Source organism: Carcharhinus amblyrhynchos, chromosome 28 (assembly GCF_965287045.1).
Source record: "Carcharhinus amblyrhynchos chromosome 28, sCarAmb.v2.hapA, whole genome shotgun sequence".
Lineage (NCBI taxonomy): Eukaryota > Metazoa > Chordata > Chondrichthyes > Carcharhiniformes > Carcharhinidae > Carcharhinus > Carcharhinus amblyrhynchos.
In genome coordinates this window covers 33,309,742-33,324,455 of record NC_137351.1, presented here as the reverse complement: position 1 = coordinate 33,324,455, position 14,714 = coordinate 33,309,742, and the positions used below count along the sequence as shown (strand labels likewise).

General features: G+C 43.1%; 2 protein-coding genes across 5 annotated transcripts in view; both read left to right on the top strand.

Moving 5' to 3' along the window:
- The window catches only part of zfand6 (zinc finger, AN1-type domain 6), a 54,135-nt gene extending 51,492 nt beyond the window's left edge, over positions 1-2,643 (top strand). For all 4 annotated transcript variants that reach the window (XM_080214134.1, XM_080214137.1, XM_080214138.1 and 1 more), the window contains one exon: positions 1,377-2,643. In XM_080214134.1, the coding sequence (XP_080070260.1) occupies positions 1,377-1,525 (149 nt within the window). In that variant the 3' untranslated portion in view covers positions 1,526-2,643. The remainder of the gene's footprint in view (positions 1-1,376) is intronic.
- A 9,533-nt stretch (positions 2,644-12,176) lies between these two features.
- The window catches only part of fah (fumarylacetoacetate hydrolase (fumarylacetoacetase)), a 59,860-nt gene continuing 57,322 nt past the window's right edge, over positions 12,177-14,714 (top strand). Inside the window, exon 1 of the mRNA XM_080214005.1 lies at positions 12,177-12,310. Within this exon, the coding sequence (XP_080070131.1) occupies positions 12,230-12,310 (81 nt within the window). The 5' untranslated portion in view covers positions 12,177-12,229. The remainder of the gene's footprint in view (positions 12,311-14,714) is intronic.

Genomic DNA, 14,714 nt, shown 5'->3' with positions numbered 1-14,714 from the left:
GCACATAAAGGGACAAATCCCTGAAAGATCAACAGGGCAGGAATTCAGGTCTGGGATATGTACATAAAGGGGCAAACCCCTGAATGGTCAATTAGGCAAGAATTCAGGTCTAGGGTGTGTACACTAAAGGGGAAAACCCCTGAGAGACTGCTTATGTCTTGGTACCAGAATACACATGATGCTGATCATTTTACCAATGCCTTGAACTTCTCACCTGTCTAACTCACCTTATTAACTTCCTTTTGCATGTCTACTTAAGTTGGGAAAAAGTCACAAACTTTGTTAGTAGTTTAATTAGAATTCTTACTCTGCACAAATTGATTGTCACATCTTGTCATGTAAGTTCAGAAATCACTGACTGGACCTGAATATTAAAGGATATTTGTCTTTTTCAGAAGGTCAGGAGAGAAGGAAAGGGAATTGGTTGTTCTGTTAATAAATGATGAGATCAGTACAATATTGTGAAATGATCTTGATTCAGAAGTTCAAGATTTAGAATTAGTTTGGGTGGAAATAAACAGCAAAAGGAAGAAGTTACTGGTGGGAGTAGTTTATTGGCTGTCTACCAGTAATAATACAGTAGATCAATAAATGGGGGATTGTAAGAAAGGTCCTGCAATAATCATCTAGAATACTGTGTACAATTTTGGTCGTCTTACTCGAGGAGAGATGTCCTTGAAGTGGAAGCAGCTCAGAGAATTCCAGTGATGAAGTCTTTCTTTTTGGTAACAGTTGAGCAGCTGGGGTTTATATACATTGAAGTCTGGAAGAATGGGAGATAATCTTATTGAACAATAGATTCTGGGTGAATGTGGCAGAGTAGGTGCTGAAAGGGTGTTTCCTCTCCTGGAGGAATCCAGAATTAGCAGGCAAGGGACCTCCATTAAGACACAGCTCAGGGGGAATGACCTCTGAGGGTTGTTAGCATTTGGATTACTCTTTACCCCCATGAGCAGTGGAAGCTGGGTCATTGAATGTATTCAAGGCCGAATTAGACCGATTTTTGATCGAGAGGGTCAAAGGTTATGGGAGGAGTAACAGTGTTGGAATTAGAGCCACAATCATTTCAGCCATAATCTTATTGAATGGCAGAGCAAGCTTCAGTGAGGGGCAGAATGGCCTACTTCTGCTCCTATTCCTTAAATCTTTTGGAGCACTTCAGGTTGCTCAAGATATGATCAGGGCACTGTGTAGTACAGTTTCAGTCCTAAATATTGGGTAAGAAAATGAATGAAGTGTGGGGTGGAGGGGGAGAAAACACTTACTACAAAACCTACTTGTTGTAAGCAAGTAACAGAGTCAAATGTGACAGTGTTTGTCCTCCCACCCAGTTCTAAAGTTATGGATACAAGTTTTAACTCTGTTTTGTTTTGCAGGATTTGATTGCAGATGTGGAAACTTGTTCTGTGGATTACATCGTTATTCTGATAAGCACAGTTGTCCTTATGATTACAAAGCTGACGCTGCTGAAAAAATAAGGAAAGAAAATCCTGTTGTAGTTGGAGAGAAGATCCAGAAGATTTGAACTGCTACTTACATTAAATTTTTTCTTTTAAACCACGTGAACCTAATTAAACAGCGGAGAGGATAAGCTGAGCTTTGTAGTTCATTCTGGGAGTTTGGAGCATTGTACTTGCTTGCATAGATCCTTAAATCATGCATGCCATGAACAATAGAATTTGAACAGACTGAAAATTTCTTTCACTTTTTTTGAATGTTCTGTGATTGGAGAATTACAGCATTATTTAGGTGCAAGTTATTTGCAGCAGCCACTTCAATCTTAGTTAAATGTCTGGGCTTTTTCTTTAAAAAGGTAGAAACATTTGGAGGGCCGCATTTTTCCAATATTATGTGCATGTCTCAAACTTTGCATTTCTTCCTTTTTGTTTGTGGCCTTTCTCTACAGCCCAACTTCTAACAAGGCAGTATCACAAAAAGGCCCGTCAGTAACTGTAATCACTGCTTTGTTCCATTCATTAGACAGGCCCCATGTGTTGGCATCATAGCTTGTTTGCTCCATCTCAGTAATTATTTATGTACTTAAACAAGTGTATGTGGTTTATGATTTTTATAGCATATATCCTGAATTGAAAAGCCTATATGCACATCAATGCTGGCAACAAGTTTAATCAGAAAATGCAGTAATGCTTAATCCTGAGCATACATGAAACACAAGATGGTAATTGTGCTGTACTTACGTTAGTTTATTCACTGTCTTAATTTTGATTAAATAAAGTTATAAAGGAAAACTACTGATTGTTTTAAAAAAAAATTATAGTAGCGAACTCCTATCTGTGCCTTGAAATAAATTGGAACTGTCGCTTGGTAGTGCAGAACTTGAATATTGCTGAAAAGAGACATAATGCCCAAAGCTTTCCCATCTTGTGCTCGTCGGGTCAAACACAATAATGCTAAATTTCAAACGACCACAGTTTATATTGCAAGAGGAAAAAGGTGCCGATTGGTTGTCGATTCTGATTGAAGCATTGCCACGTGGCTCATACACACTTGCTATTAGTGACAGCCGCAGGAATCCGTTCTGTACAAACGAAAGAAAATATGTTTAACGCTTGCATATTTTTGTAATAACCAGAAGCTGGAGGAGCCTAGCGTTCTCCACACACACCTCCCCCCACCCCCCCCCCCCCCCCCACCGCCATTTGCTTTCTCCATGGCAACGCCTTCGCCAATGAGAAATAACTTAATTTGCCAATCAATCAGTGAATGACCTTTTCTCCTGCAGCGCTGTGATCATTTTCCAATTTGGTATTCTTGAGGTTGTCCCGGTGAGTGCAAGATTTAAAAGCTTTGGCAACATGTCTGCCTTTTCAGCAGTGTTCAGAAATGAGACTCTGGTCCAAATGTTCTCTTCTCACCCTTGCCACCCTCTGTTTAGCTGACGGTACTTCTAATTAGTTTTATATGTGTGTACGTTTCACTGGGTACAGAAACTTTCAGCTTTGTACACCAGGAGCCATACACATAGCTTTTCATCTTGTGGCGCTACACGTTGCAGTAGGTAATGCTACTGGCACAACTGAGATTCATTTCACACGGATACATATTTAAAGAGGATTGTATTTTAAAGCGATGTTAGTTTCTCAAATGATATTCTTTGCCAAATGTCCTTTAAAACCATAGAAACCCTACAGTGGACAAAGAGGTCATTTGGCCCATCAAGTTTTCACTGACCACAATCCCACCCAGGCCCTACCCCCATATCCCTACATATTATACCCACTAATCCCTTTTAACCTACGCATCTCAGGACACTAAGGGGCAATTTTAGCATAGCCAATCAACCTAAACCACACACCTTTGGACTGTGGGAGGAAACCGGAGCACCCGGAGGAAACCCACGCAGACACGAGGAGAATGTGCAAACTCCACACGGACTGTGTCCCAAGCTGGGAATCGAAGCTGGGTCCCTGGAGCTGTGAAGCTATAGTAGCACTGCTGCTTCATAGCTCCAGGGACCTGTGTTCGATTCCTGGCTTGGGTCACTGGAGTTTGCACGTTCTCCTTGTGTCTGCGTTGGTTTCCTCGGGTGTTCCGATTTCCTCCCACAGTCCAAAGATGTGCGGGTTTGGTTGATTTGGCCATGTTAAAATTGTCCTTAGTGTCCTGAGATGTATAGGTTGGAGGGATTAGTGGGTAAATATGTAGGGATATGGGGGTAGGATCTGGGTGGCATTGTGGTTGGTGCAGACTCGATGGGCCAAATGGCCTCTTTCTGCACTGTAGGGTTTCTGTGGTTCTTTGTATGGTACTTGCAGAGCGATTCAGTTTTAAACACTGCAGTTTTCCTCACTAATCCTTTACAGTGCACTTTTTTTAATGACTTGTTACTGAATCTTCAAACAATTTATAGGCAAAAATGTAGCTTTGTTCCTGACGTTCTTAGAAATTTTGACTTTAAGCACTGGCTGCGTAACATTGGTTTCCAGAGAACCGAATAATAAAAAAATGTGAACACGTGCAATGTTGAAAGGTGGTAATGACAGTCGAGTTTTTTTCCCAGTGGGTAATGTTGACTTGGAACTGTAACAATGAGACTAACTAGCTTGAACTGCAAGTTAAAAGTAGCAGGAGTGTTTCTTTCCCTGGCCCGGTTCTGTCGATACTCTTGTTCGTGTGTAGTCGGCAATAGTTACCTGGTGACTCTCTCTATTGTCTCGCAACCCAGGAGCAATAGATGTGGTGAGCTTTTTGAGTGTGGTGGCCGTAACAGCCAAGTTGGTCCTTCCATTGCATCCATGTGTGTGTTTTGCAGCTGAAGCATAAATGAATAGGGGCCGAGGTTGGCATCTTCCCAACCTTCAAATACTTAAATCTAATTCGAGCATCCCTGCAGGTAACTATGGGCTGGGGGACAATTGGCCATTGAACCTATGTCACCCTAATGCAAAGAGAACCTTTTGAACCAAGGTACTAATGTTTTCTACCATCAGGGTAACCTTTTGGGACAGTGCGTTGATTTCCAGAAAATGTATCACATTGAGTCATTCTAACATTGTGCTGCAGAAATAGACTCTCCGATCAGTAAAACACCACGGGGAATTGTAGCCTCTGGCCATTTGTTTCTGCTGCCGGCTTGCAAGTCCAGCTCTGAAGACTAAAAGAACATTGTCTGTACGCGCTTGCATCCCAGTCAGCAAAGCTTAAATCCACCAAAAGAGTTCAGGTTCTCAAAACTTCCTTGAAATCTGTTCCGTTTTGGTCAGTGTTCAGATCTGAGAATGCGCCCGTGTCTAAGCACATCATGTGCCTGATAACAACATTGAAACATTTAGGTCTGACTCAAGTTAAGGTCATTATTGTTATGTAGCGAAATCCTTTTACAGTGATTGCAATGTAATTATATAACAGCCCTTAAGCAGCAAGCATATCATTTGCTTTATTTTTGTTTGATTAAATGTATTTTCTGACATACTGAATGGTGCTTCCACGAATAAAGATAACTACATTTCATGGAAGTTAACTTGTTTTGTTTCAGTTGGATATCATTAGATTTGAATATCGATAACTTGTGCGAGTTTTGAAAGATCTCCATTGTGTAGACAGCTTCTTCCATAATTATTGAATGTATCCAAATTTTCTGCAGTTTCAACTAGAAGGTGGGCATGAGCGTGATTATGTATTTTGTAAACTTTCTAAGAATGTGACTATCTGACTATGATTTCTGTATTATATTTTTATATGACTGTAGATAGGGTTAATGTATTCTAGAAATTACTGTTATAGTCACAGTCTTCCTATTAAAATTCAACTTGGAGACCATAGCTCAGCTACTTACAGGATACAGAAACTTGGTTTTAGCAGCTAATCATAGTATTTCTCCTATTAAAGGACGATGGGTATCTGCCAATGTTAGGAGTTGACATTCCAATCTGAGGAATAGTTTCCATTGCTGACAAATATGTAAATTTGTACTTTGTTCTCTTCGAAATGGAAGAGAACTAAGAATATCAAAAGCAAATTGGACCATCTGATTGTTAAGGTCTACATCATCTTTACCTACGAGTTACAAATGGTTGATATCAGTTGATCATTGAGAAGAATCAGTAAAGTCAAACATTGCCTTAACCAGAGTGGGCAATTAGTAAGCTTTGTGTGATTGTCAATTTCTCATCAATGTCTAACAAATACTCGGTTGAAAGCTACTAAAACAAACTACAAGGAACTTGAGCTTTGCAAGCATTTATGTATTGTGTAAGACAAGTATTGTACTAGTTTCTTGCGCTGTCTTTCTGCTTCTGTATAATACTTGTAAATAAATTTGATTTAGTTTTAGCCTTGCTTTTGGTCTGGCATTGTGGATTTACTAACTTTCACAATAGACAACGTTTATATGGTATCCCTCATACCAAAGCTTCAGCAGGGATGGAATCATCAGTTCTGTGTCATGCCATCCACTTTCAGCACAAGAGTACAGATTTTGCTAGGGAAACTTGTGGAAATTGCTGTTTTACTATGACCAAATAAAATCCAGTTTCTTTCAGTCCATGCAGTGGTTAGCGCTACTGCCTCAGACCCAGGGGCTCGGGTTTGATTCCCGGTATGGGTCACCATCAGTGCAGAGTCTGCATGTTCTCCCTGTGACTGTGTGGCTTACTTCTGGGTGCTCCCACAGACTTAAAGATGTGCTAGTTAAGTGCACTGGCCATGCTAAATTCTCCCTCATGTACCCGGACAGGTGCCAAAGTTGGTGACAAGGGGATTTTCACAGTAAGTTCTTATGGTGTTAATGCATGCCTACTTGTGACACTAACAAATAAACTTTAAAAACATATATGTAGAGGTTTTGAAGTAAAAAGTCTGACAACAAGAGCAGGGGTATGTCTTTCTCTGTCCTGCCTAATGTACTCTCAATCAACTTCACTTATCTAAACCAAAGAATGGTTTTTTACTATTCTGGCATTTATAAGCAAATTTTGTTGCTTTTTGTAAACGTGCAGACAAATTGGCTGCTGCATTGTCTATGTTATAACAGTAACTGTATTTCAGAAGTCCCTAATTGACTGTTAGGTTCCTTCTGAAGGTAATCTGGTTTGAATAGAAATTGTATCCTGAACGCAGTAGGAAGACTGGAAAACAAATGAACACTCAGACAATTGATAACTAACATCTGAAATAAATGAACTTGTCAATGCCCATATCAAACTCATATTTGTCCTAGATAATTAAACTGATAAAAGCAACTAAAAACTGGTGCTGTTGGGGAATGTTAATTTTACTAAGGCTGGCATGATGGCTACAAGATGTCTGAACAGAAGCAAGCCATTCAGATCAAGTCTGCTGTACCATTCAATGAGATAGTGATGATCTGATAATCTTCACTTTCCTGTCTTATCCTCAAAATCCTTCATTTCCTTACTAATTAAAAATATCTATCTCAGCCTTGAACATTATTAATGATCCTGCCTCTATAGTGGGGAAAAGAATTAGATTCACTACCTATTGAAAGTGGATCATTACCCCTTGGTGTAGCATCTTGAGTTAGAATCAATACCAATCTCAAATGTACTGCTCTATCATTACTTCGTATTTCAGTGATACCTAGCTCTCAAACGTGGCGACAAAGGATGTGTGGCAATATACTCTAATAGCTTTGTGTAAGGTCAGTAAGAATAGACGCTAACATCTTATGTAAACCCAGCATCACTATGGAACAAGGACAGAATTTTAATTGCAGCCTGAGTGAAGCTTGCACTATTGCACTACACTGGGCAACATAGTTGTTAGCACTGCTGCCACAGCGACAGGGACCTGAGGTCGATCCCCAGCTTGGGTCACTGTGTGGAGTTTGCATGTTCTCCCCGTGTCTGCACTGGTTTCCTCCGGGTGCTCCAGTTCGCTCCCACTCAAAATGTGCAGATTGGGTGGATTGGCCATGCTAAATTGGTTAGGGGGACTAGTTAGGGTAAATGTATGGGGTTAGGGTCTGGGTGAGGTTATGGTTGGTGCAGACTCGACGGGCCAAATGGCCACCTCCTGCGCTGCTGATTTTATGATCCTATTTGTGCCAATCGTACTCACCGCAGCTGCCCAGCACTCGGTAAAGGCCAACATTCCAAACAAATTGGCTTGGTGGATCAAAAATATTCTGATCATTTTACACAGCAAATTGCAGGATTGCTATGGATAATTGACTTGTGGTCAGATATTGATTTGATTTACTGTCATGCATTGGGATACAGTGAAAAGTATGTCTCTTGTGCATTATACAGGCAAAGCATACCATTCACAGTGTACCCCCTGGAGGAGAGAATGCAGAACATAGTGCTATAGTCACAGCTAGAGTGCAGAGAAGGATCGACTTAATGCGATTGAAGGTCCAGTCAAAAGTCTGATGGCAGCAGGGAAGAAGCTTTTCTGAAGTTGCTTGGTACGTGACCTCAGACTTCTGTGTCTTTTTCCTGACACAAGAAGGTGGAAGACAGTATGTCCAGGGTGCGTAGGGATCTTGATTAAGTTGGCTGCTTTTCTGGAGCAGCGGGAAGTGTAGATGGATGACAGACTGGTCAACGTTCACAATCTTTTGTAGTGTTTTTTTTGCAGTCTTCGTTGGAGGAAGAGCCATACCAAGCTGTGATATAACCAGAAAGGATACTTTCTATGGTGTGTCGGTTTAAAAATAAAATTGGTGGGGGTTGTCGCAGACATGCCAAATTTCCTTAGTCTCCTGAGAAAGTAGAGGCATTGCTGGGTTTTAGTAACTATAGCGTCAGTGTACAGGACAGGTTGGTGATCTGGACATCTAGAAACTTGAAGGTCTCGGCTATTTTCACTTCTTCCGCATTGATGTAGACAAGACACTACACTTCCTGAAGTCAATGACTATCTCCTTCATTTTACTGACATTGATGGAGAGATTATTGTCATCGCTCCATTTCACCAGATTCTCTATCTCTTTCCTGTATTCTTATCATTGTTTGAGATCTGACCCATTATGGTGTTGTCAGCAAACTTGAAAATCATATTAGAGGGGAATTTGGCCACAAAGTTGTAGGTGTATAAGGCGGATAGTAAGGGGCTGAGGACACAGCCGTGGGGGGCACTGGTGTTGAAGATAAGCATGGAAGAGGTGTCATTACCCATTCTTACTGATCGCAGTCTGTGGTTTAGGAAGTCTAGGATCCAGTGTCAGAGACGAGCTGAGATCCAGGCCCCAGAGTTTGGAGGTGGATTTAGTTGGGAGAATGGTGTTGAAGGCTGAGCTGTAGTCGATAAATAGGAGTCTGACATTAGTGTCCTTGTTATCCAGGTGTTCCAGGGTTGAGTGAAGGGCCAGTGAGATGGCATCAGCTGTGAACCTGTTGTGGTGATAGGTAAACTGTAGTGGATCCAGGCAATCTGGGAGGCAGGAATTGATTCGTGTCATGACTAACCTTCCAAGGATTCATGGTGATGGACGTCAGAGCCAGAGGATGTGTGTGTGAGAGCGGTCAGTGGGGGGGTGAATAGGAAACCTGAACTAGAAATCAGGCAGACGCACACTCACCTCTGCACATTTCATTAGTAAGTAGAGGACTGTGTCCCAAAGAACCAAATCCATATGTTTCCCAATCGGAAATCATAAATGAACAGGGATATCCGCTGCTTCAGGTCCAGGATTGAGGCGTTCAAGTCGGGTGACCCCAATCTATACAAGAAATCCAGATATGATCTACAGAGATTCATCAAAGATGCGAAACGACAGCATCAGACCAAACTAGAGTCCCAGGCTAGCCACATGGACCCCCGCTGACTATGGCAAGGTCTACAAGACATAACAGGCAACAAGGTGAAGGCACGTAAAATCTCCAGCTCCAACACCCCTACTCAATGCATTCTACGCCTATTCTGAGCACGAGGTCAGCGAGAGCACGCTCTCCATCCCAGAAGCCTCAGGTGAACCTGTATCTGGGGTCTCCATTGCAGATGTCAGAGCAGCTTTCTCAAAAGTCAACCCATGGAAAGTGACGGGCCTGGATGGGGTACCCGGACAAGCTCTCAGATCCTGTGTGGATCAGCTGACGGGGGTACTCATAGACATCTTCAACCTCTCTTTACACCAATCTGAAGTCCCTATCTGCTTCAAGAAGACAACCATCATCCCAGTACCAAGAAAAACCCAAGTAGCGAGGCCTTAATGACTATCGGCTGGTGACTCTGACATCCATCATTATGAAGTGCTTCAAAAGGTTAGTCATGGTACAAATCAATTCCAGGCTCCTGGATTGCCTGGATCCACTACAGTTCACCTACCGCCGCAGCAGGTCTACAGCAGACGCCACCTCCCTGGCCCTGCACTCAACCCTGAATGCAGGGTTGAGATAACCTATGTCAGACTCCTATTTATTGACTACAGCTCAGCCTTCAACACCATTATTCCCACAAAACTCATCTCCAAACTCTGATCTAGGGCTCCTCTCCTGCCTCTGTGACCGGATCCTGAGATTCCTGACCCACGGACTGCAATCAGTAAGGATGGGCAACAACACTCCCTTAACCATTATCCTCAACACTTGTGCCCCACAAGGCTATGCCCTCAGCCCCCTACTATACTCTTTATGCACCAATGACTGAATGGAAAATTCCCCTCCAACTCGATTTCCAAGTTTGCTGATGATGTCTCTGTGGTGATGGACCAGATCTCAGACAATGGCGAGATGGTGCACAGGAAAGGGAGAGAATCTGATGAATTGGTACAACGACAATAACCTTGCTCTCAATGTCTGTAAAATGAAGGATATAGTCATTGACTTCAAAAAGTATAGTGGAGAACATGCCCCTGTCTACATCAATGGGGCTGAAATGAAAATGGTCAAGAACTTCAAGTTTCTCGGTGTCCAGATCACCATCTTGTCCCGACGCTATAGTTAAGAACACCCGCCAACGCCTCTACTTTCTCAGGAGGCTAAGGAAATTCAGCATTTCCCCTATAGCTCGCACCAACTTTTACAGATGCAACATAGAAAGCATCCTTTGTAGTTGTACCGTAGCTCAATTTGGCACTTGCTCTGACTAAGGCCACAGGAAACTACAAAGGGTCAGGAAGGAAGACCAGTTCATCACCAAAACAGCTTCTGTCTACACTTCCTGTTGTCTCTGAACAGCAGCCCCGGACATTTTCTCTTCCACCATCTTCCATCGGGAAAAAGATACAAAAATCTGTTGTCACATACCAACAGATGCCAGAACAGCTGTTTCCTGTTGCCATCAGACTTTTGAATGGACTTAACTTCTATTAAGTTGATCTTTCTCCACACCCTAATCATGGCTATAATATTCTACACTCTTTCTTTTACGAATGGTATCCTTTGTCTGTGTAGCATGCAAGAAACAATGCTTTTAACTGTATACTAATACATGTGACAATAATAAATCAAAACACAGTCTCTTGCACTCACCCTCACACACTCACTCAGTCTCTCCCACTCACCGTCTCTCACTCAGCGTCTCTCACACACCCTCATATATTCAGTCTCTTGCACTCACCCGCCCACACTCACTCAGTCTCTTGCATTCAGGGCCTGCTGAACTGTACACCAAGCAGGGATGAGTGCGTGTACACCACAGTTGTGGTTTTACTTTGCATTCTGTATTAAGCCATGTTCCATTCCAGTCGGGTTTCCTGAGTCATTACAGCAGGTTCAACTCAGCAGGTCTGAGAAGCAGAGATAAACAGAGTTAGCATTTCCAATCCGTATGATTCTGCTTCAGAAGTTATGTTACACTTGTGTAGAACTTCTGTTGGTAGGCAATTGGAAGACTGTGAGCAATGCTGGCATCCGTGTTATTAACATCATATAGACACTCTGCAAAATAGGATGATGCCAGAGGCAGGAAAGAATGAACAGGCTTTTCTCTAGAAACAAATAGACTAAGGGATGTCAGGGTCTTTAAGAACATGAAAAGTTTTGATGGCATAGTTGTAAAATTGTGATGTTGCTGCTTGAAGGGAGATCAGACCAGAGGGCTTAAACCAAAACAGTCACCAATAAATCCACATGCAAGAGAAACCTGTTTACCCAGAGAATGGGAAGAACCCCAAGGAACTGCTGGAGTGACTGGCATGGATGTGTTAGTGGGGGAAGCGAGTTCAAACACAGGATGAGTGGGGGGCTAAGTTCTGCTAATGGCTGTCTTAGAGAGCAGGAGTGGGGGGAAGGCTGGAGTGGAGGATAGTCACGGAACAGATGGGCCGAATGGCCTGTATCGGTGCTATATTACTGTAAGTGTTAAGTGTGCTGCACGTGTCAGACCTGAGACTGATGGAAATGTTTACATATATTATCATTAAATCTTGGTTATAAAATTAATTCGCCAGATGACTGTGTGTTTTAGAGTTGTGATGTGGGTATGCCGGCGTTGGACTGGTGTAAACACAGTAAAAAGTCTGACAACACCAGGTTTTAGTCCAACCTATTTATGCTCTGTCTGAGGCCAGAACTCTCCATTCACCTGACGAAGGGGCTAACCCGAAAGCTTGCGAGTATATTATCAAATAAATAGGTTGGACTAAAACCTGGCGTTGTCAGACTTTTTACTGTGTTTTAGAGTTGGGTAGTGTTTTCCAGAAGCCACTTTACTAACACTGGGGTAGATTGAGAGAGGGGAGTGGGCAGTTCCTGTCTCTGGCTGCTCTCACCACACTGCCTGCTGCTGTTTCACTGTTTAAACTTTAACCAGACAGACAGACAAGACAAAGCGGCCCCTTCGCCCCAGTTTCACAACTGCAAATATGTCCTTTGTGAAAGTAGCAGAACACTCGCACTTCCCGCTGCAGAACCTTCCTTTCGGGGTCTTTTCCACTGGGGACGATGTAAGTGAATATTCGGCTATTTCAGGGGGGAAGAGGGGTGGGTGTCTAATCAGCCCGGCTGAAATGGACAAACTTTTACCCGGGACTTTCCAGCAACTTTAAACGCCAGTGTGGACACACGCTGGCTGTGACCCAGAATTAAAATGCCCACGCTCCCCAGTGCTGGTGTTACTTCCTGATCTGTTTTTGTTTTGCTTGGGAATATCTTTCTACCCAGAAAGACAGGCCCAGTCCCTGGTACAATGTCCACCCACAACTGAGCTTCAGGACGTGAATTTGTGTGGCGCCTGCACAACTTCAGGGCACTCCCAAAAGTGAAATATTTCACTTCCTGGAATGCAGACTTCATTAATCACAAGGGATTCACAGAAAGGTCTGTTTGAAGGGCTGATCGTTGGCCTGACCGCCAGGGAGAATGTCTCTGCCTAGCCTCTGAGTTGGTGCTGTGGAATACTGGAGAAGGCAGATGGAAGCTTTGTCTAACATGGCATGGTGGTCTCTCTAGCAGTCTCCCTCAGGGTGGGGGTTGTGAGACAGGGTGTGTGCTTACTGTCAGTTCAACCTGTTCCAGAGCTTGGTTATAAAATCATAACCAAGTTTTAATTTTATAATTTGGTTATAAGCGCAGGGGTAGCACAGTGGGTTAGCACTGCTGCTTCACAGCTCCAGGGACCTGGGTTCGATTCCTGGCTCGGGTCGCTGCCCGTGTGGAGTTTGCACATTCTCCTCGTGTCTGCGTGGGCTCCCTCCCAGGTGCTCCAGTTTAAGAACATAAGAAATAGGAGCAGGAGTAGGCCATCTAGCCCTTCGAGCCTGCCCCGCCATTCAATAAGATCGTGGCTGATCTGAAGTGGATCAGTTCCACTTTCCCACTTTCTCCCCATAACCCTTAATTCCCTTGTCTATCAGAAACCTATCTACCCGTGACTTAAATATATTCAGCGAGGCAGCCTCCACCACTTCAATGGGCAGAGAATTCCAGAGATTCACCACCCTTTGAGTGAAGAAGTTCTTCCTCAACTCCGATCTAAACTGCTCCCCCCCCCTTCTTATTTTGAGACTGTGCCCTCTAGTTCTGCTATCCTTTCTGAGTGGGAAGAATCTCTCTACCTCAGTCCAAAGATGTGCTGGTTAGGTTGATTGGCCATGCTAAAATTGCCCCTTAGTGTCCTGAGATGCTTAGGTTAGAGGGATTAGCAGGTAAATATGTAGGGATATGGGGGGGTAGGGCCTGGGTGGGATTGTGGTCAGTCCAGACTCGATGGGCCAAATGGCATCTTTCTGTGATTCTGTGAGCTTCTGTCTGTCTGATCTTCAGATTCTCCACTAGTGTCGCTACTCTATTGGCCTCATCACACTGGAGAGAGCGCAGAAGAGCATTACAGAAAAATGGTTCCAGGATTAAGCAACTTCAGTGATGAGGATAGATTGGAGAGGTTGGGAGTGTTCTCCTGGGAGAGAAGAAGGTTAAGAGGAGATTTGACAGAGATCTTCAATATCATGAGGAGGCTGGACAGATTGGGAGAAATTGTTCCTGATCCTAAAAGGATCAAGAACAAGAGGACACAAATTTAAAGTGATTTATAAAAGAAGCGATTTGAGAAGAAGCATTCTCACACAGCGAGTTGTTCAGAGTCTGGAATCACTGCCTGGAAATGAGGTGGAGGCTGGTTTCATCAAGAGGGAATTATTAGAATAGAAACAAGGTTGGGGGGTGGTGAAGGCAGGAGAATGACACTAATAGAGAGCCAATGCAGACATGATGGGCCAAATGGCCTCCTTATGCACCGTAATAATTCTATGATTCTGTAAAGTGAGACAGTGAGGGTTAAGCCAGGATAAGGCTGGATAGTGCGGAGGGAGAGGGCACGCACACAGGTTTAAACACATCTAGTATCGCACATGCTAGAATAGCATAGAGGGAGTGAAGAGACATCTCGGTTATCGCCAGGGATAATTCTCGAGAAGGTGTAATATGATCTAAGAGGCTGACTGTTCAAAATGCAACTGCAACATGAGCAAATAGTCAGAGACTTCACAAAGTTTTGCATACCCCACCGTCACTATGAGGAACATGTGGTGAAAAAACCTTTTTGCAATGTGGTCACAAAAGAGCATTGAAAGAAATTTCCGTTTATTCTCTGGGTGAGTGAATCCACTTCAGGCAAAGCGCATGGCCTCACTTTCCACAGCCAAAGAGCAATGTGAAGCTAACAGGCTGTTGGCATTGCTTTGGTCCACACAGATATTATTGCAAGACCTGTGTCAATAGAAGGGTGCTATCAGGGAGTGGACCTCATCAACAAACATTGTCAGAACATTAACAGGATCTTCAGAAAAATATTTGGGAATAAAGGTTAAGGCTGAAAATATGTTAATGATTTACAAAATGAACCTTGGCTTA